At 40.4% G+C, this 20,460-nt stretch overlaps 1 protein-coding gene across 1 annotated transcript in view; it reads left to right on the forward strand.

Annotated features, from left to right (window-relative positions):
- ZCCHC2 (zinc finger CCHC-type containing 2) overlaps nucleotides 1-20,460 on the forward strand; it is a 57,217-nt gene that overhangs the window by 12,196 nt on the left and 24,561 nt on the right. Inside the window, exons 2-5 of the mRNA XM_049900469.1 lie at nucleotides 4,248-4,359; nucleotides 7,158-7,234; nucleotides 9,435-9,506; nucleotides 12,700-12,812. Coding sequence (XP_049756426.1) covers nucleotides 4,248-4,359; nucleotides 7,158-7,234; nucleotides 9,435-9,506; nucleotides 12,700-12,812 — 374 coding nt within the window. The remainder of the gene's footprint in view (nucleotides 1-4,247; nucleotides 4,360-7,157; nucleotides 7,235-9,434; nucleotides 9,507-12,699; nucleotides 12,813-20,460) is intronic.

Consider the following 20,460-nt stretch of genomic DNA (forward strand, 5'->3'; position numbering starts at 1 on the left):
GATCCAATTCCTCTCCATCTGAGACCTCTGAACTACAGAGACAAGTTACCTGAACCTGCACACACCCAGGATGTAGTAGTGGTAGGGTAGCTACAATAGACAACCTTCTTCAAATGGAGACTGAAAGAAGGGGAATTACCTAGCAGTCTTGATCTGTAAACCAAAAACCAAACCAGTTGCCATGAGTTGATTCCGACTCTTGGTGACCCCTGTGTGTCAGAGTAGAACTGCGTTCCATAGGGCTTTCAAGGCTGTGACCTCTCAGCTGGTAATTGACTGCCCAACCATTGGCACCACCCAGCGTCTCCTAGTCTCACTCAGTTCATAGTGGTTCTGAAATTGGGTGCTAATTGCTATTTCCTTGATTAGAGCCCAGTACTGCTCCTGGAAGTGATTTTTTTTTTGTGGCCCTCTGCTTTGCCACCTGAGCTCTGAGCTCTGCCCTCTGAGTGAGCATTCCTTTTTCCATACAAAGCAGCCTATGTTTTCAGCTGAGAACTTTTCTCAGCCTGCTTCCTTTCTCAGCCTGTTTGAGGATTCAGAGGTCTCTTCATTTTTGCATTATTTGTATTTATTTTGGAATTCGTGGGTGGTACGAATGGTTAATGGACTTGGCCACTAACCGACAGGTCGGAAGTTTGAGTCCGTCCACCCAGGGGTATCTTGGAGGAAGAAACACCTGGCGATCTGCTTCCAAAAAATCAGCTATTGAAAAGCACAGTTCCACTCCAATGCACATGGGGTCACATTGAGTCAGAGTCAACTCAATGGCAGCTGGTTGCTATTCTCTTTTTTTTTTCCTCCTAAATTTTATTTTGTTGTTGTTAAGAACATACACAGCAAAGCGTGCACCAATTCAACAGCTTCCGCGTGTACAGTTTAGTGACATTGATTACGTTCTTCAGGTGGTGCAACCATTTCACCTTTTCTCGTTGACATAAACTTGCTGCCCCCTAGGATTCCCGTCTAAACTTTCTAGTTGCTGTTGTCAGTTTGATCCCATATAGATAGTTCTCAAAAGAGCATAATGCTCAAGGCAGACATTCTTTACTAGTTAAGCTAAACTACTGTTCGGTTTTTAAGACTTCAGGGGATATTTTTGGTTTAAGATTTGAAGATTATCTCAGAGCAATAGTTTCAGGTATTCGTCCACCCTGCATGGCTCCAGAAAGTCTAGAGTCCATGAAAATTTGAAATTCTATTCTGCATTTTTCTCCTTTATATCAAAATGTTCAGTAATTGCAGCCGGGCATCCTCCAGTTCTTCTGGTTTCATGGCAAAGGAGGCAGTTGTTCATGGAGGCAGTTAGCCACACATTCCGTATTCTCCTTCTGTCCCTGACTCTCCTCCTTCCTCTATTGCTCCAGGTGAATAGAGACCAGTTATTGTGCCTTGGATGCCCACTTGCAGACTTTTAAGACTCCAGGCACTACGTAGTGAACGAGGAGGTAGAACAGAAGCACTAAACAACACATTATTAGGCCAATTAACTGGGATGTCCCATGAGACCATGACCCTAAACCTCCAAACCAAGGAGCCAAATCCCATGAAGTGTTTGTACATAAGCAGCCTCAGTAACTACTCTTTGTTGTTGTGAGCATATCTCACACAGCTTTTGTCAGTTCAGCTTTTTACAGGTGTGCAACCTATTGACAGCAATTATAGTAAAGAGCTGTGCAACCCTCCCCTTAATCAGTGCAATTTTTTTCATCGCCATTAATGCCCCTTTTCCTCCTCTCTGCCCCGGTAACCACTAATAAATTTTGGTCTCTCTATATATGTCATTTCTTGTCTTTTTATGTAAGCTAGGTCATACAATATTTGTCCTTTTGTGATTGGCTTGTTTTGTTTAGCATAATATCTTCAAACTCCATCCATACTGTAGGAGACTTCACGTCTCCTACTGGCTAAGTAGAATTCCCTTGTATGTATGCACCACATTTTGTTTATCCGTTCATCTGCTGATGGGCAGTTAGGGTGTTTCCACCTTTTGGCTATTGTGAATAGTGCTGCAGTGAACATTGGTGTACAGGTCTCTGTTTGAGTCTCCACTTTCAGGTCTTTTGGGTATATACCTAGAAGTGGAATTGCTAGGTCATATAGTAGTTCATATTGTTAGTTTTTTGAGGAACTGCCACACTGCTTTCCACAATAAATGTACCATTTTGCATTTAAGGATTCCAGTTTCCTCACATCCTCACCAACATTTGTTTTCTTTTTTTTTAATCTTAATTGTCCTAGTGGAAGTGAACATTTTAACCATTTTTAAGTGTGCATTTGATGACATTATTTACATCCACTGTGTTGTGCAACCATCACCACTACCCATTCCTAAATATTTTTGATCACCCTGAACAGAAACTCAGTACCCCTTAAGCCAGTAACTCCCCGTTCCCTCCCACGTTCCAGCCCGTGGTAATGACTCATAAACTTTTGACTCGATGCATTTGCCTATTCTTGATATTCATATCAGTGGATTTGTACAATATATGTCCTTTTGTGTCTGACTTAATTTTGCTTAGCTTGTTTTCAAATACAGTGAATGTAAATAATGTCTGGTGCTGGACTGTTACTTTTGGGGAGGTTTTTGATTACTGATTCAGTTTTTTGTTATAGGTCTGCCGAGATTTTTCTGTTTCTTCTTGAATCTATTTAGGTAGTTTGTGTTTCTAGGAGTTTGCCTATTTCATCTAAGTTAATCAGTTTGTTGTCTTATAGTTGTTCGTAGTATTCTCTTGTAATCCTGTTTATACCTGTAGAGTTTGTAGTTTAAAAATTCTAAGTGAAATTAAGTCAGACATTTTCATTTCTGATTTTAGTTGTGTCTTCTCTTTTCCTCGTCAGGCTAGCTAAAAGTTACGTTATACTTATTTTTGAAGTACTTAACAGCAGTATTAAATTTTGAGAAGTGAAGTCTCTCTTAAGCAAATGTGGTTTTGTTTATTACTTTGTGGTCAGTGATATATGGTCTGGGTTAGGATATACATGTTTTTATTATTGTTTGGGCAAATTCTTATTTCCACATTTCTTATCAATATTGAAAATTGGTGAATGCCTTCAGACTAAATGTTTTAGAAGTTAGGTGTTGACTTGAAAGGTCTGTGGTCTTGTTAAGTGATTATAATAGATAGTCATTCTTTCCTTGGAGTTTTAGGGGAAGACAACTCTAAGGCTGAAGCTTAGCTTTCACAAGTAACTAATACGGTGCTTTATTTCCAGAAACAGAGCCATTAACTGGCAGCCCATTCCCCCTTACGGGCCAGGATGCATGATCAGAAAGCAGAACAAAATGCTTTAAATTGAGATTCCTGGGAAGTTTAGGATCTTCTGTTTGCCTCATTTGTTTACACACACACACACACACACACACACAAAATCAATATATATTATCCACTGCACATTTGTAAAATTGTAATTGGTTCTTGAAACAGAGGTGATTTTGATAGGAGTAGTGTTTGGGGATTCTGAACATGAAGGGGGATGAGGTACGAGTTATGACAGAGACCTGATACAGAGATGTGTTTTTGGACTACCAGTGTGTTATTGTAACTTAATATACTTGGCAGTGCCTGCGTTCTGGAGAGCCGTTTGTGAGATGATCATGCTCCTCATTATTCCAAGCAGCAGATCTCCAAGGAGTAAAACTTACTCTGGTTCACTAATGGTTGGCTAAGGAAGCTCAATTAGGCTTAAAGTACCCAGTTGATGTTAGATGGCTTAACATTAATAGTAAACTCACTGTCCATATAGAAGAATATTTGGCATGTATTGATGAGACCTTTTGTAAAACTATCTTTTTTCTGACTAGAACATCTTGTTATACTTTTACTAAAAACAAACAATGAATGCAAATTGTATAATGAGTAATTTAAAAATATATAAATGCTCTTTCATATGGGGCAGTCATGTAGAGGGTGTGTTCCTTCAATTCTGGTTCATTTTAGTGTAGAACAGACGTCTTTGGCAACTCTGAATTATGCAGTTATTTTATATGTCCCAAGAAAGCTGGGACAGTGAATAATCGATAGAATATTACTGTGAAATAAAAATACTGATACTGCTCCTTTCCCTTATTGCTCTGCACTTTGTGCCTTTTGGCCCTTAGTGTGTAATCACCTATTTGATTTCTGAAAATTGTTACCAAAATGGTTACTGTTCAAACTATAAGACATTAGAATTTTAGTTTATTTTTATGGAATTTATTCTTAGTCTGTGGTGTAGATTAACACCCCCTCTTTCTTATCTAGAGTGATTCTGCTCATGGTGATTACATGCACAGTAACGAGACCAGTTTAATAGAACAAGCCCCAATACCTCATGATGGACTTACTCTGGCACCTCATAGAGCTCAGCAAGAAGGTATGCTATATTTTTTGTAAACCTAAATAGATCGAAAGAGTGCAGGGTAATATGTATGTTGACTAATTCTAACTCTTCTGTCTCCTTTTGGAGTAAAGAAATCCTACCGGTGCTTCTGGGTCTGCTTTCTGCATTCCTTCTCTGCCCCCCTTAGCACCTTGCTGGTTATTTAACACTTGCTTTGATCCTGCTTTGTATTGTCTGTGTCTCTATGGCTGTATCTTAAACTTAGTTGTGTACTCTTAGAGGGCAAAGACTTTCATGTTTCCAGAGTATTTAGTATCGTGCTTTATCTGTAGTGTGCTCAATGTCTACTGAAAAAGAGTTTTACACATGTTCACTCTAAGAGAGTGAATAAATTTCCTAAAAGTCCATACTTCCTGCAGTAATGCAGTTTTCAAGACGACCAGGGTGGGGGAATGAAAGGACATTGCACTCTAAAAAGAAATGAGTTCAAATACTCTCTTCTCCTTGGATTTGGGAAGCCGATGAACCTGGGTGAAGAGGATAATATAATGGGAATGGGAAATACAGACTGCTCTCTGTGCCTCAGAAGCACAGGGTACAGTAAGTACCACATTATGCTCAGTTGTAACAGTTGTGAACTTACCTCCTTTGTGGGCAAAAGATATGGCATCTGCTTCCATAAAGATTACAGCCTTGGAAGCTATGGGGCAGGTCTACTCCTTAAGTCCTTAGTCTTTATAGAGTTATGAGTCAGTGGCAGCAGGACCCCTCCCACCTCCCCCCCCACCCCCGGTCTCCTTTAAGTCCTCGTGATAATCCTTTTTGTGTAATGCATTTTATATATTTAATACATTTTCCTCATAGAGGAAAAACAGGGATGACGTTTAAAGTTTAAAAAGTTTGCGTAATTTCCACTTCTGTTGGAGACTTCAGCGCTGCTCTCCTTCCTATCTCTCCAACCAAACTATTTCAATCCCAGACTGCTTCAACTAAGCTCATTAAACATGTGAGTAACCTAAAGCACAGTTTGGTTTTACAATGAGGATTCATATTTTTTTTTTAATGAAAATATCTTTGAAAAACAACTATAAAGTGATACTACGGATGATTTTATTTTATTTCTGACTTTAAACAATGTATGTAATACGTGCATTTTAGTTGTAATTAGTGAGGGCTAGAAGGTCTCCCATTAATCATCCATTCCTCACCACATACTGTTTTACTCCATCTTGATTTTGATAGATAGCAGCAAGTATAACATACTGAAATGGAGGCCGAAGGTAGAGCCATGTCCGTGTACTAAGTAATGGTATAATACTCTTTTCTACTAGGTCAAATTGGAATTTGAGGCACGCACAAACACACCCCCACCCCCGACAAGGTCCTTCACCCTTAGCCCACAGCTGCTTTATTTCTGAAGTAGATTAGTTCAGAAGGTTCTTATTTAATATTATCTTCGTTTAAATAACTTTATAGAAAATCTTTTAAAAACAGCAGGCCAGCCCTCCCCCACTTCGGCCTTTATAACATTGCAGCAGTTCTGAGGAATTCTAGGCTTCTTACCTGGCTTTGGGATTCTCTTCGACCTTCTGATCTAATAAGGGAAAATTGGCCCAGAAGCAGGCCACCGAACACTTTATGTATTTGGAATGTTGGCAAAAAATATGGCAATGGTATTGCCTTAGTTTATTACGAGTATCTGCCTTCCTAAAAATTTCCATATCTCAGCTGTGTACCCTTTCATTGCCTGCCTTCCGTGATCTGTAACAATCCCATGTCTTCTGTACTTTTGTAACTTTGTATATGCTACTTCATCTGTTTTCACTTCTTCCTCTAGGGCAAAATGAATCCTTCCCTTTTCTTCCCTCTCTCCTGCTCCCCCGAATCCAGTGGTAACGCTATTCTGTTCTGTCATGTTCCCAACTCTTCCCTGTGACCTTTGTCATATCCACTGTCATCACCCTCTGACATTTACCTCCCTCATTATTGAAGTACTGTTTCTCCTGTTTATGTCCTGGGCAACAGTCTTTCGTTCTTAAGTTTATGCTTAGCAGGTTGGCTCTTCTCAATTTGTAAAAAGATTCACTTGATACTTTTACTAAAGGAAGTTTCAGATGAGTGGTTGGGGGATTTGTACATTTGTTTACATCGTGAATAAGCTGATTATTTTATGTAGTTCAATTCAGAGTAATTGTGCTTAAGCCTCTAATGTCATTTATCACTGCTATTTTAATTCTACGATAAATTGAGAAAAATGTTGGTATAGTGAACCTTCATAGCTCAGCCTAATGTTCAGTTTGTATTTACCATTATTTTAAGAGTCAAGTTAGAGAAGAATAATTTTTAAATTCCTAGTTTGGCAGAAATTTCCCTCAGTTTTGGTGTATTATTTTTGAGTATTTTTTTCAATTAAAAAAAGTAGTCTCTCACTTATACCTTTTATGTATAAATTGAATGAACCATGTTTAGTTAATCCTAAAATGCTGTATTTTTGATAATCTAAATAACAATTTTGAAGATTATCATCTAGAAAAATTTCCTTAGTGCAGACATCTTTTATTGTATATCTTTTTTGTCTCTGGAGCTTAACAAAGTGCTTGAAAGTATTTAGGCCCTCAGCATGTTAAATAGATATAGAAGAAAATTGCTTCATGGAGAGATTGCATGTTGCTCTGCTTCTGTGTTTTTATTTTGTGATTTAAGGCTAGCAGTAAAAAACAAGATAAATAGCTTGATTTTTATCATTTGTGAAATTATAGGGTTGCTTAGGTAACTGAAAGTTGTATCTGAATTCTACAGAAAAAGTTAAGTGTGCTTTTCTTTAATTTCAGCTGTACACATTGAGAAGATAATGCTGAAAGGAGTCCAGAGAAAAAGGGCTGACAAATATTGGGAATACACCTTCAAAGTAAGCTACTTGATCACCTACAAAAAGATATCTCATATGCTATATTAAATGATCCTTTGGAAAGAATGAAAATTGACCTTTGGGAAAATGTATGGCAGATTTGCTAATTCAAGAAAAGAAATTATGTATGTGTGTATGTATATGTACGCACACGCACATATATATACCCCCTGATTAAAGGAATGAACTGTTTTTAGTATATTCTGCATAGTTTGCCAAGTTAAAAACTTTTTCATTGTATCACATTAGAATTACTTTAAAAATTTTATTTTAAAGAAAAAAAGGAGCCTTAGATTTAGGGAGGCAATTAAGATGTAGGATGTGCCTTTGAAAAGTAAAAGTAGACTTTTTGCCAGTATTTTTCAAGCAAGATTGCAGGCGCTGTCTTTCCCGGCATTGTTTTCTCTCCTCTCCTTTTTCTTTGACGTGTTTATTCCTGGCCTTTGATGCCTGTTTTCCTACCTGTAACTGCTCTCCCGTCACTCTGTCCTTCACACTGCTGTCTGTAGCCTGAAGCCCAGCTCTGGTCACATTACTCCCAGGATAAGACTTGGCGATGTCTCCGTGCTGCCTTTTGACTGCAGTGTGGATTCCTTACCGCATCTTCCCCTTACCTCCCTGTTTGGGCCTCATTTCACCTTTCTAGCCCTTTCCTGCACAGTTGGACTGCACACACTGTAGCTGTGGAATGGCATCCCATTTCTGTGCTTCTTCGTTTCACTTCTTCCCCCAAAGGTGTTGCTAGCCCAATTTAAGACGTACCACTCTCATGAAGTCATTCCTGACCCTCCAACACAGTGTTTTCTCATTTATCCAAACCCTTCCTACCATTGTAACTTTCAGGTGATCTTCTAATTGGGTTACCTGTTTGGTCTTTCCAGTAGATTCTCATCTTGTGTAGAGCAGGAATTTCCGTCCTTGGGTCATGCCACCATATCTGACCTGCTTAGGACATTTGATGAATGAATTTCAAAACCGTACTTCTGCTTTCTGGAAGAAAATAGCCTCAATTTAAGTTCTCATCTCCATGTGCTTGACTTGCAGTTTTGTAACACGTGGCCCCAGCCACTGACCCTCCTTCTGATGCCAGAGCTCACAGGCTTGTTCCTCCTTAGGTCTTAGCTTCCCCTTGACCTGGGCTAATGTGGCTCTCCCTACTTTTGCACCATGCCCTACTCATGTTATTTGAAGCACTGGTCACTGACTGAAGAGTCTGTTTTGGTTTACTTGCCTCTGTCTCCTGCACTAAGCTGTAGACTTAGCAGAGGCTTCGACTGTCTGCCTGCTCCTGTGTCCCCTACACTGAGAACAGTGCCTTACTGAGGTAGTATGTATTGGAATGACAAAAATCACTTATGATATGTGCCAATTAATAGAGATTTTTTGTTTTGAGGCTTGCTAGATAACGTTTTCTGTGTATTTTAAAATATCTGATAAATTATAATATGATTAGTTGGTAAGGCTTAGATGTTTAATTGAGGGTAGAAATTATTAGCGGGCCACAGTCAAGTCCACTGAATTGAAAAAGTACCCAGGAAGCAGGGAGGCTTGGTAGATTTCAGTACTGGCTCTCGCGCTTACGACAGGCTGTACCTAATTAAGTTCACTTCTTTTGAGCTTTAGTTTCTCCATCTGAAAATGGTCATGATTAATCATTCGTGTCCCACCTCCCTTAACAGGATTTTAAAGATTTGAGATAGAGATAAAATCTCTTTGTAGCCATAAATCCCCTTAGAAATATAATACGGTGCTGTCAGAGGGGGTAGTAAACTCTAGTTCTTCCTCTTAAGAATATGTGTATAATGAGTTCTAAGAGATAGAATTTTTGTCTTTTCTTGGACAAAAGTCTGCACTGAGAAAGTGCCATTTGGAATCCTAAAACTTCACCAAAAGGAACTTGAGACTTTTTCCTCTTCTCAAATGTTACTGTAACATAGTCATTTTAAGACTCTTTTTTTGAAACCATCCTATTTGAAAAGGATTATTGGAAAACTTATTAAGCAGAACATGTCAATGTACAGTTAATTTTAACAGTATTGAAGAAATCATGACAATGCCAGATTAACCTTTATTATAATTTCTAGTTGTTAATCTTAATAAAATTTAAGATAAAGCCCTTTGTTTTTATACATGGCTTTTTTCCCAAGTCAGTTCTTGCCTAACGAATAACCTTATAATGTGTGTGTTTGTTTTTAATCAGGTAAATTGGTCTGATCTTTCAGTAACAACAGTAACAAAAACCCACCAAGAACTACAAGAATTTCTACTGAAGGTAAAAGTATAGATTTTATTTTTAAAATAGTTTTAATATAATGTATAGAATCCAGAAGCCTCAGTGCCAAAGCAAAAAAAAAAAAAAAAATTAAAGCAAACCACCAGAAAAATGAAAACACCTGTAATGAAGCTTCCTTAGAACTCTGCATGAACATTAGCTGTAGAAAATGCAAGTTTTACTATCTTATATTACCAATTGAAGGAAATGGTGAAGGGTTTCCCACATTTTAAAAATAGAACCTTGTTCCTAGTTCCTTGCTAAGATATATATTGTTGGTGGCTGTTTTCAAGAGTACTCCTAATGAAAGAATGCATCTGTGAAGTGAGATGAGGCCTGTTTTCATTGGGTAATGGCTCTTGGACCTAAAAGCTGTTCAGCCCCCTCTGAGAACTTCCTTAAATGTATCTCCATTTCTTCCTTCTTTGAGTTACAGCTACTCTCCTTTCCCCAGGATAGACTCTCCAGACTATTGAGAATGAGACAATGATGTAAACATCTTATACAGACCTATGTAGGTGAATGATATTTTAGATCATTTTGTTCAAACTGTCACCTATCTCTAAATTAGTTATCTGGGAGATAAAGCAGAAAGTCCAGAAACAACAAACATGCCCAACTCAATTACTAACTTTTGAGTAACGAAGTTACGTACTTCTTGGGCCTATAACATCTGGATTTTTCAGGACTGTCCTGGTTTTTAAGGTGTCTACTTGTCACTGTAAGTGTCTTCTGTTCAGATCCTGTGTGCCTGTATTCATTCTTAAAGCTGAAAGAGACTTTCCCATCGACTTGCAGACCTTGGAGCAGCACATTAGAAGCTAGCTGTCTGAAGAGCAGATGGTTAGATATACTGTCAAAGTGTCCGTTCAGCTGGGCTTCCTGTCCTTCCCTCTGAAGGCTTCGGTCCCAGGAGATAACACCCAGGCACAACTTGATTAGTTCCACTTTCCTGTGGCTCTTTTTAAACTAGGCTGAGTACTCCTTCACACACTTCAAGTTAATGGCCTAACTGCATGTCAGGGGGAGGAGTGTTCATTAATTACAAGTCATCAAGGGTCGTAAGTGTATGAAGTGCCAGCTTTAGGCAGCATGGTGAGGAGGAAGAGAATGGCAGAAGGAACAGGTGTATGAGCACTTGTTGGCATCTGCTGACCTCACAGCCATAGTGGTAACTGTAAAAGTGCCAGAGTAGAGCGTCCACAGGGAGAGAGTGACGTGGAGTCAAGGCAAGAGCCTTACACATGGCAGTGTACCCCACAGGAGAGAACTCCTCTTGGCCATTGTTGTCAGTATTTAAGAAACTGGAACAAACCGTCCTCCCTCCTGCCCTCTCCCCACCCCGACCCCAGACACATTTTTAAAATCTCCTCTACTTGTTTCTGACTTTTCCATCTCAATAGAATACGCTTATCAAAGTTTAAGGGCAAGTAATTATGGCTTGGAAACCCTATGGAACAGGTCTACTCTGTCCTGTAGGGTTGCTATGAATTGGAATCGACTCGATGACAGTGGGGTGGGCATCAAGAACAGCCTTCGTTTGGGCTAGAGAGCAACGTGATGCTGTTTCCCTTCTTCCTTTGCTCTCTCCATGACAGAATTTTAATGCTGTCGGTTAAATTGCAGGAGATACAGAGCTAAGGCTGGAATCTCTTGGAATGTGGAGTTGGGCACAATGGGGTCTGGTGCTGTCACCTGTCAAAGCCAAGCTGCTTGGCACCAGGTTGCAGGTAGGGACACTATTTACCTGGGGGAGCACACCTGGCTGTCCCTTAGCCTGTGGTCTGTGCCAAATACAGTCTCGTTTCTCCTCCTGGGTTTCCTTAAGCTCCAGCCACTGTTATGTTTTGACAGATTACATTTTTTTTCAGTCACACTATTTTTCTAAAAGTTTAGGTGCTTTAAAATAATACAGCCACAAATAAGTAATTCACTCCTCAAAATTATAATTTATGTTGAGCCCCCTGTTGAGCCAACATTTGAATATAAGTATTTTTCTAAAATAGGATTGAATGACATATCAGGTAATACAAAGTAATCTACAGCATTGTGTTCTTCTAGAAGCTAATTACCTATTATACAGTATCCTTTCAAGTTTACTGTTAACTCTGTTTTCCTTTTTACTTACTTTGAAAATCACCTACAAAAGAATAAACACTGCCCTTTTGACAGCCCTTGCAAGCTAACAGCCTTTAACTTTTGTAGGTGCTATCTCACTGTACTTCTAGTTTGCTATAATCTGGAAAAGTGTCTAAGTTTGAGGTCAGAGCTTTCCATAGTTTCCCCCATAGGAATAGCAGCGTCTGCCCTGTGCATCCTACCCTTTCCCCCTACTTTATGTTTCTGCTTAGCAACTGCACCTGACATACCATCTATTCTGTATCTCATCACCAAGAGTGTAAGCTCCTTGAGGGCAGGGTTTTATCTTTCACGGCTTTATCCACCGAACCAAAAACAGTATTTAGGAGAGTAGGAGTTTGAATATTTGTTGGCTCCACGTATGAATGAAAAGTGTTACAAATACTACATTGTAATGAGTTTTTGTAGGTAGTTCTCCACGAGGCCTCCATGTTTTTAAAGAAGCGCTTGTGATAGCTAGGTGCAAATACTTGTCTGTGTGCTCTGAGCTTGGGCGAAGGCTGAGCCAAGGCCCCAGAGGTGGGAGGCTGGGTGTGCTGAAAGTAAGATTTGAGAGGCGAGGAAATTCAAAACAGGTGACCAGAATGTGAAGGCTGTATTTTTAACAGAAATGCCATCCTTTAGGACTAGAAATCGAAGATCAAAAGCACTTAAAAATAAGTGAATTTGCAAATACTTACTATGGATCAACACTTTGCCCAGTAATGTGAAATATATCACCGACTTGGTGAAAATTTATATATCATTGTCTACATGTGTTTTAAGAAGAACCGTCAGTGTTTGGGTAGTTGAGATAGACTTCTCTGCTGAAGTTGCTTGGTTACAGTGCACCTCTGGGGAGCCCTGAGGTGCACAGAAGACAGACTTTGTGTTTCCTGGCAGAGAAAAATCTGTACTGCTTCAGTATGGGGCCCTATGTCATGAAGATTCAGAAAAGAAATGTGGGCAGGAGGCATTTACCTTCCTGTTTTACTCATCTGGCTTGCACCATGTTTACCAGAAAGTAGAAACTTAACATTGGATATTGTTTGATTTTTTTTTTTTTCTTTTCTAGCTTCCAAAGGAATTGTCTTCAGAGACTTTTGACAAGACCATCTTAAGAGCGCTGAACCAGGGTTCCTTGAAAAGGGAAGAACGGCGACATCCTGATCTCGAGCCCATCCTAAGGTAGCCATTCACTGACGCCATCTCAGCAGGCATGGATGGGGGAGCAGGCTGTCCGCATGAACTCAGTGGGTCTTCAAGCGGATCACAGAGATTCCTTCTTTGGAGTACTTTAGAAATGGGCTTTTTCCTTTCGTTCTTTATGTCTGGTGTCAAAGTGAAAAGCACCAAACTGATTCATCATTGTGCTCTACAGCTCTCTGACATCGATAACAGCTTTTAAAATATGCAAATACTCAGTAAGACCTTTTATTTTCTCCATAAAATGCTTATTGAAAGAGACCCTGGACAAGAAGACTTTGGGAGTGTTTTTTTTTGTTTGGTTTTGTTTTTAAGTCGTAGACTAAGAAGTGGGAAAGTGAAGAAAAACAACACTTACTGAGCACCTGCTCTCTGCCTTTGCTGTTCTGGAGGTACAGCGGTGCATAAGATCAGGGTCTTTGCCCTCATGATGTTTAGAGCCTATCGGAAAAGACCAGTGTAGGTGAGATGTATATTAAATATGCTGCCAGAGGCTTCAGAGCATCCCGTGTGTTTGTAGAAAGAGGAAGAGTTTGAGGATACAGGTGAGGGAAGTCATTGATGGCACAAGGTCTCAGAGTAGGCAGGGTGGTGGGGATATAGTATATTTGCTTGCTTCATAATGGTAAGTTGAGGGACCTCTTGCCTCATGGCTTGTATTTCCTGTGAAGTAAGAGGCTTGCTGAAGGGGTAGGCTGAGGGTGGGCGATCAAATGTTTGCGAGTAGAGAGGATTTAAAACGTTGTGTGGGGATTTGGATAACAACCTGATACAGGAAACCCGGTGAGCTGGACAAAGTTTGGAATCCAGTTGAGATTGAAGATCAGTGAGTTATAGTGGTATGAGTCTATCCTGTTGTGTGAATTAAAAAAAAAAAAAAAAAACTTTCTAAGAGTTCAGGTCCAAGTATTAGGAAAGCACATGATTGGGTTCATCCTGGGTTGGGACTTTTCTTGGATGGATGTGAGAAAAGGACAGTGAGGCAAGAGGATAGGAAAAACTGTTAAGTTTTAAGAAATGATAGCCTAGGCAGAAAAAAATGGGAGGTTTGGGCAGGGTGGAATCAACAGTGGTTGGAGAACAGGTGTCATAGGAGTAACCAAGTAATTAAGCAGGAAGAATCCAGTTGAGATTAGAGCATGAAATGTCTGGGTTAGTGGTTTTTCAGGTGAAACAATTCTTGTGGGGATGTAGGTTCAGTGTGGTTTTTGGCAGCTGTCACACTCACCCCTTTCTTATGGCTTCCCCTTTAAGAGAGAGACATTAAGGAATAATGGCCAAAGAGGAGACAGATGTGTTTTACTGTAAACGTGCAGTCATTAATAACATCCAATGCAGAGTTTATAAAAACAATGTTGGAGCATATGGTTTAGGGTCAAGGCTTGAAGGAGACACACTATTCTCTGCTTTCTGAATCTAAGATGGCCCCTCTGGGAGGCAGACTTACAAAGGCAGAGGGGCGGAGATACGTATCCCTTCTTTTCATGTCCCTCTCCCCCTTCTAAGTAGTGAACTAGGCCCAGTGAATATTCTCAGGATGGGGTGTGGGGCTGAGGCATGAGGAAAAAAAAAAAAAACTTGTTGCTGTCAAGTCAATTCTGACTCATAGTGACTCTGTAGGACAGAGTAGAACTGCCCCCATAGAGTTCCCAAGGAGCACCTGGTGGATTCCAACTGCCAACCTCTTTGGTTAGCAGCTGTAGCACTTAAACCACTATGCCACCAGGGTTTCCTGAGAAAAGGGAATGAAAGTTTGCTTCACAACAGACAGGCAGAAATCTGGGAGGGAGATTATTTTGACTGTGTGGCAAGATCTAGGTTGTGACTAGAAGTAAATGACTAGAATAAGTCACTGGACAAAGACAGCCAAGCAGAGAGCCTGGAGAGTCAGATCGGTGGCCATGTGGATACCAGTGTGATGGAAGACAGTGGAGAAGTCAGTGGGGCGGTTGCTGGAATTGAATATGATTGTGGAACAGTCACCTAAAGCTTGGTGCACGATGGAGCCTAGGTGAAATTGGGGGGTAGAGTAGCTGAATGGCAGCTTTACAGGGTGCACGCATCCTTGTAGCTGCATGCACGATAGGATGACCACCTTCCACCCAAGTGGGCCACAGGGAAATCTCAGCTCCAGGGGACAGCCAGATTTTAGTCAGAATAAGGAGGTAACAGTGCTTTGTTCATTGAGTCTCCTTTGTAGGTGACTTTTTGTTTATCCCTAGCTGCTCTTAAAATTCTCCATTTATCTTTGGTTTTGGCAAGTTTGATTATGTCTTGGTGACTTTCTTTTAAAATCTACCTTATGTGGAGTTCGATGAGCATCTTGGATAGATACCTTCTCATTTTTCACAATATAAGGGAAGTTTTCTGCCAACAAATCTTCAACATTCTCTCTGTATTTTCTGTTACCCCTCCCTGTTCTGGAACGCCAATCACTTGTAGGTTATTTCTCTTGATAGAGTCCCACATGATTCTTAAGGTTTCTTCATTTTTTTTAATTCTTTTATCTGATTTTTCTTCAGATATATTGGTGCCAAATGATTTATCTTCAAGTTCATAAATTCTGCCTTCCACTTGCTCAGTTCTGCTCCTCTGACTTTGTATTGAGTTGTCTAATTCTGTAATTTTATTGTTAATCTTCTGAATTTCTGATTGCTGTCTGTCTGTAGATTTTTCTAGCTTATTAAGTTTCTCATTGTGTTCCTGAATAACCTTTTTAATTTCGCCAGCTGCTTTATCTGTGTGTTCCTTGGCTTGTTCTGCATATTGCCTGATTTCCTCCCTGATGTCTTGAAGGGTTACTGTATATTAATCTTTTGTATTCTGGCTCTGGTAATTCCAGGAAAGCACTTTCGTTTAAAAGATCTCTTGATTCTTTGTTTTGAGAGCTTGTTGAGGCAATCATGGTCTGTTTCTTTATGTGACTTGATATTGACTGTTGTCTCCGAGCCATCTGTAAGTTATTGTATTGGTTTATTTTATGTTTGCCTAGTGTGTTGTAGCTTCTTGCTTTGTTTTGTTTGATATGCCCATATGGGTTGCTTGAGTGAGCTAGCTTGATTATTTTCGCCTTTGGAGCTCTGACGTCCTGTCCCCAGATTGCTAGAGCTGTTACCAGGTATATCAGTCTAGGAGTCTGTTCACTTTGCTTGTGTGAATTCAGCGCAGGTGTCCATCAAGTGTGTGGTACAGGCCCTGTCCTAAAGTCTTAGAGGGGCAGGGGTGATTGGTGTAGGTATCGGTATCTGGTTGCAGCAGGGGGTCACACTCTGAACAAGGCAAAAAAAAGGGGCTGAGAATTGTCCCCCAAGTGTCTCTGAGGAAAGCTTGTCCCTGTTCCCTAGAGCATACAGGTTGGTAGGTTCTGCAGATGGACCATGGGCACCCAGTGTTTTTGGTTGTAAGGACTGGGAGGTACCAGTTATCCTTGGACCCCTGTTGTGGGTGGCTGGGTGACCTGAGTGGAACCACCAGTCCTTAGGCCCCTGATGTGGGTAGGTGAGGACCCTGTTTAATAGGCAAAGGGGTGTCAAACATCAAATACCCACCTCTCCACTGCACAGCTAAAACAGTTGTAGTGTGCCAACAAGGGCATATTCTCCTGAAACAGGCCCACATAAGTCCATGCAGAGGGGAAAGGTACTCAAAGTGCATGGATGTTTTATGCCTGGACAGGAGCCGCTTCTGTCCTGAGCTCCCTCAGTTAGTGGAGCTGGCAAATTATCTTTTCCTCCAATTGTGAATTTATTCCTTCTCCATGACCTGGAGGATGGCTGTAGGCACCCAACAGGGCGTATCTCAGGCCCAGGGAAATCAACAGCTGCTGAAGTTGGCTTGGGGGTAGGGGGACGCTGTAAAATATATGCAAGTACTTTTGCCGAGAGTGCCGTTTTTCTCCGGTTCCGGAGGTGTTAAGCAGGCTGTGGGGCTGGCTGCTTCTCCCTGAGGAAAGTGTGGCCAAACGCTAGTACCAGCCTGCCGCAGCCGCTCCTGGGAATGGTGCCTGAGGGCTCCCAGCGATTCAGGTCTGGTAACTCCTCTCTGCTTCTGAACCGCCTCTTCCTTCCCCTGCCCCTCAGTTTGTTTTCTAACCTTGTGTTTGATGTTCAGGGCTCCTAGCTTGTCATAAATATACTTGTTTCACTTGTTCTTTCACATCCTTATTGTAAGAGGGCTCACTGGAAGCGTTTGTCTATTCCGCCATCTTGGCCTGCCCATGCTTTGTTCATTGAGGGAGCTGAGTACTGGGGAGTCTCAGAAGGCACAGTGGAAGGATTTGGAGAAAAAGGAAGATCAATGGGAGAGGTTGGGTCAGGGAGTGGTAGCTGAGGGCATTCCAGGGATGAGAGGAGATGAGAGGCTGGGTGAGGAACAGTTGAGTGAATTCCTGAGTACCCTGTGCTTCCTAACTTTAATGGGCCTACAGATCCCCTGGGGATCTTGTTGAATGCAGATTCTTACTCTATGGTAGTGGGATATGCTCAAGAGTCCACGGTTCTGATAAGCTCCAGGAGATGCTGGTGTGGTCCAAGGAGACACTGAGTGGTAAGGTCTTGGAAGGTGGTGGGCACTCAGATCACTGCATTTAGACGTGGCTTAGGAAGAGCTTCTGCAACTGTGATATGGGGTTGGGTGGTGGACAGGACAGGGGGAAGCCTGGTGGTCTACACTGGGGGAGGCAGTAAGGAAGCCAGATGGCAGCCTCTTTCTGGTGTGTGGTGGGCAGCTGAATGTGAATCTTCTGGACTAGCAAGTTGATGAATGCTGGTATCCTGTACATACTGGCAGCAGTGTGCGCTTTGCCCTAGCAGGGAATGTTTATCACTTGGCCTCAGATTCAAATGAAGGTCATTAACTTGTCTAAGGTGACATGCTGGCCAGTAGTAGACTCAAAGTTGCACTGTGGTACTACTGCTCAAATTTAGAGTGATAAAACATAACAAAATCTTATTCAGTATGTTTTTACACAGAGAGCTTGATATAGAATCACTCAGTTTGTTTTGGATCATTTGGGGTCTTTGTGATAAATCTAACAGATGCTCAATATAGAACATTTGAGAAACACAGAAGAGTGATAAAGACAGCAGTCATCAGGATAGCTGTAATTGACGTTTTGATTTTTCCTTTTAGTTTTTTGTTTTGCCTGTGATACTAGATAGGTGGTTTTATATCCTACTTGTCCTCTCAAATTTCGTGCATCTTATATTGAATTCTTCAGAACCATTTTGAGTGGCTGCAAAATATATTCCATCAGACTAATTGTTGAACTGTTTCTCTGTTGTTGCACAGAGGTAATTGTTTTCCTAAAAGTAAAGTTTCGACCGTTTTTGTACCTAAAAAACCTTCCAGATTTATGATTAACTGCTAAGGAGAGTTTCTTTGGAATTGATTTAGTGATTCAAAAGGTACAAAGGATATCCACATTAAGGATCCCTTACACATTATTTTTCTAAATAAAGGTTATGTAAGTGGCAGACACAACAGTGTAGGCTGGCCTGCTTACAGCAGCATGGCTAGCTTTGAATATTGCTTTTAAAGATACTGCTAGTTGAATAGGTGAATGACTGTCTCATTTGGCATAATTTTCATTTCCTTTATTAGTGATACTCAGTGTCTGTCTCTAAGTTTAGCCATTTGCGGTTTTTGTGAGATCGTGTTTTCTTTACCAGTTTATCTTTTAGGATCTCAGTATTTTTCTTAGATTTATAGTGAAATACATATTAACTGCTTTCATATTATGGTTTTTTTCTGTTAGATTATTAAAAAGAAGTTTAAAATATTACGTTAGGTCTCTCCATCTTTGTTTCCGTGTCCCTACACATCTTTAAGGTTACGAAGTCATTCCCAAATTTTCTGTTAAATGATGGGTACTCTTTGGTAGACACTGGGGAAAAAAATAAAGTTGGAGCCCTACCTACATCCAGATAAACTCTAGATGACACAAAGATTTAAATGCAAGAAAGAAAACAGGAAATATGTTAGAATGAAAGACTTTTTTAAGTATCACACAATTTCTAGGAGCCATTAAAGCAAAACAGAAATTCAAACACTTAAAAACCAAGTTTCTACATGATATAAAAAAGAAAATACACTATTGATAAAGCAAAGACAAAGCTAAGGTTCAGAAACAATACTTGGAATTAATTTCTTTTTAATAAAACAAACTCCTAAAAATCAATGAGAGAATAAAAACCAGTACCCAGAGTGGCTGTGTAGTCACATCTGTCAGTCTTTTCTCAGGGTGTCAGCGCTTTGTGTTGTGCTTAAAAAGCCCTTCTCAAAGATTGTATATTTTAAAATATGTTTTCTTCTAGTATTTCCCTTTTCTTTTTAAATCTTTGATTTGTTTGTATTTTATTTTGGTGTAAGGAATGTGGTAGGCATCCACATATTCTCCCAGATGGCTGGCCTGTGCTTGTAACGCTAGTAATAGGGTGTTAGGACACTTCATTCTCAGTTTTCGAATTTTAGATCGTTAGTACCATCATAGGAACTCTGGTAGTACAGTGGGTAAGCACTTGGCTCCTAACTGAAAGGGTGGTAGTTTGAACCCACCAGCCACACCACAGGAGAAAGATGTGGCAGTCTACTTCCATAAAGATTAGAGCCTTGGAAGTCTTATGGGGCAATTCTTCTCTGTCCTATAGGGTCGCTGTGAGTTGGAATTGATGGCAGTGGGTTTCGTTTATGGTTTAGTATCATCATCATCAATCATGCCACTTAAGAAATGTAGCTCTTTTTTGGGGAGGGGGAGAAAATGAAATAAGAACTGAATTTCTCAGTGAACTGGCAGTCGGTTGGTACAAGGCACACTAATGTCCCAGAGGCGCTATAAATTAAGAAAATGAAAATGCGGTGCTACAGTAATGCACTTGGGATTGGGTGATTTTTGTCTTGTCAATATGTAACCTTATTTTTCTGATTAATTGAAGAAGTAGTCTGTGGCCACTCTGTTTTAGTAGGTGTAATTGCCATCTTGTGGCTATGCATTAATGTGGGAGGGATGGGAACTGAAGGCGCGCCTGTGCTGATGCTCTTGAGCAATAACTTGGTGCAGATCCCACCGTGGTCTTTGGGTTTTTCATTCCAGCCTTTGGTAATGTGTCTGATCTGGAGCTCCCCACTTCAGATCTCAGTGTTCTCCTTTCTCTTGCTTCTCCTTTTGTCTTCCTCTTAACATATTACATCTGTGTTTGATACCAAGAAGCCATTTTGCCTAATATACTAGACAACTTTGGCCCATAAGGGATATCCCTTGGTATGCTATTTAATGATTTTATAATTAATCAGAATAATAGATCAAAAACCTTGAGTATTAAAATTTGACATGAGCATTTAGAGTATTTTGACATAATGGGAGGGATTTATATGTTTAACACCTTAGTACTAGGCAGGGTACCAGTTTACTTTATTTGAGACTCAGAGCCTTGAGGAACTGGTATGTCCACTAGAAGGAAATTGTGTCTGAAAGGCTAAGTAGATAACTTACTTAGGGTGAGTCAGCTCCTAAGTTGTTGAACTGGTATTCAAATCCATGAGTGAACTTTATATCAGGCCAGTCACTAACTGTATGCTCACGACCCTTTTCACAGGTACCACCAGAAGGCAGACCTCCATTTGGAATCTTTTC

Source organism: Elephas maximus, chromosome 11, assembly GCF_024166365.1.
Source record: "Elephas maximus indicus isolate mEleMax1 chromosome 11, mEleMax1 primary haplotype, whole genome shotgun sequence".
In the NCBI taxonomy this organism is placed as follows: domain Eukaryota; kingdom Metazoa; phylum Chordata; class Mammalia; order Proboscidea; family Elephantidae; genus Elephas; species Elephas maximus.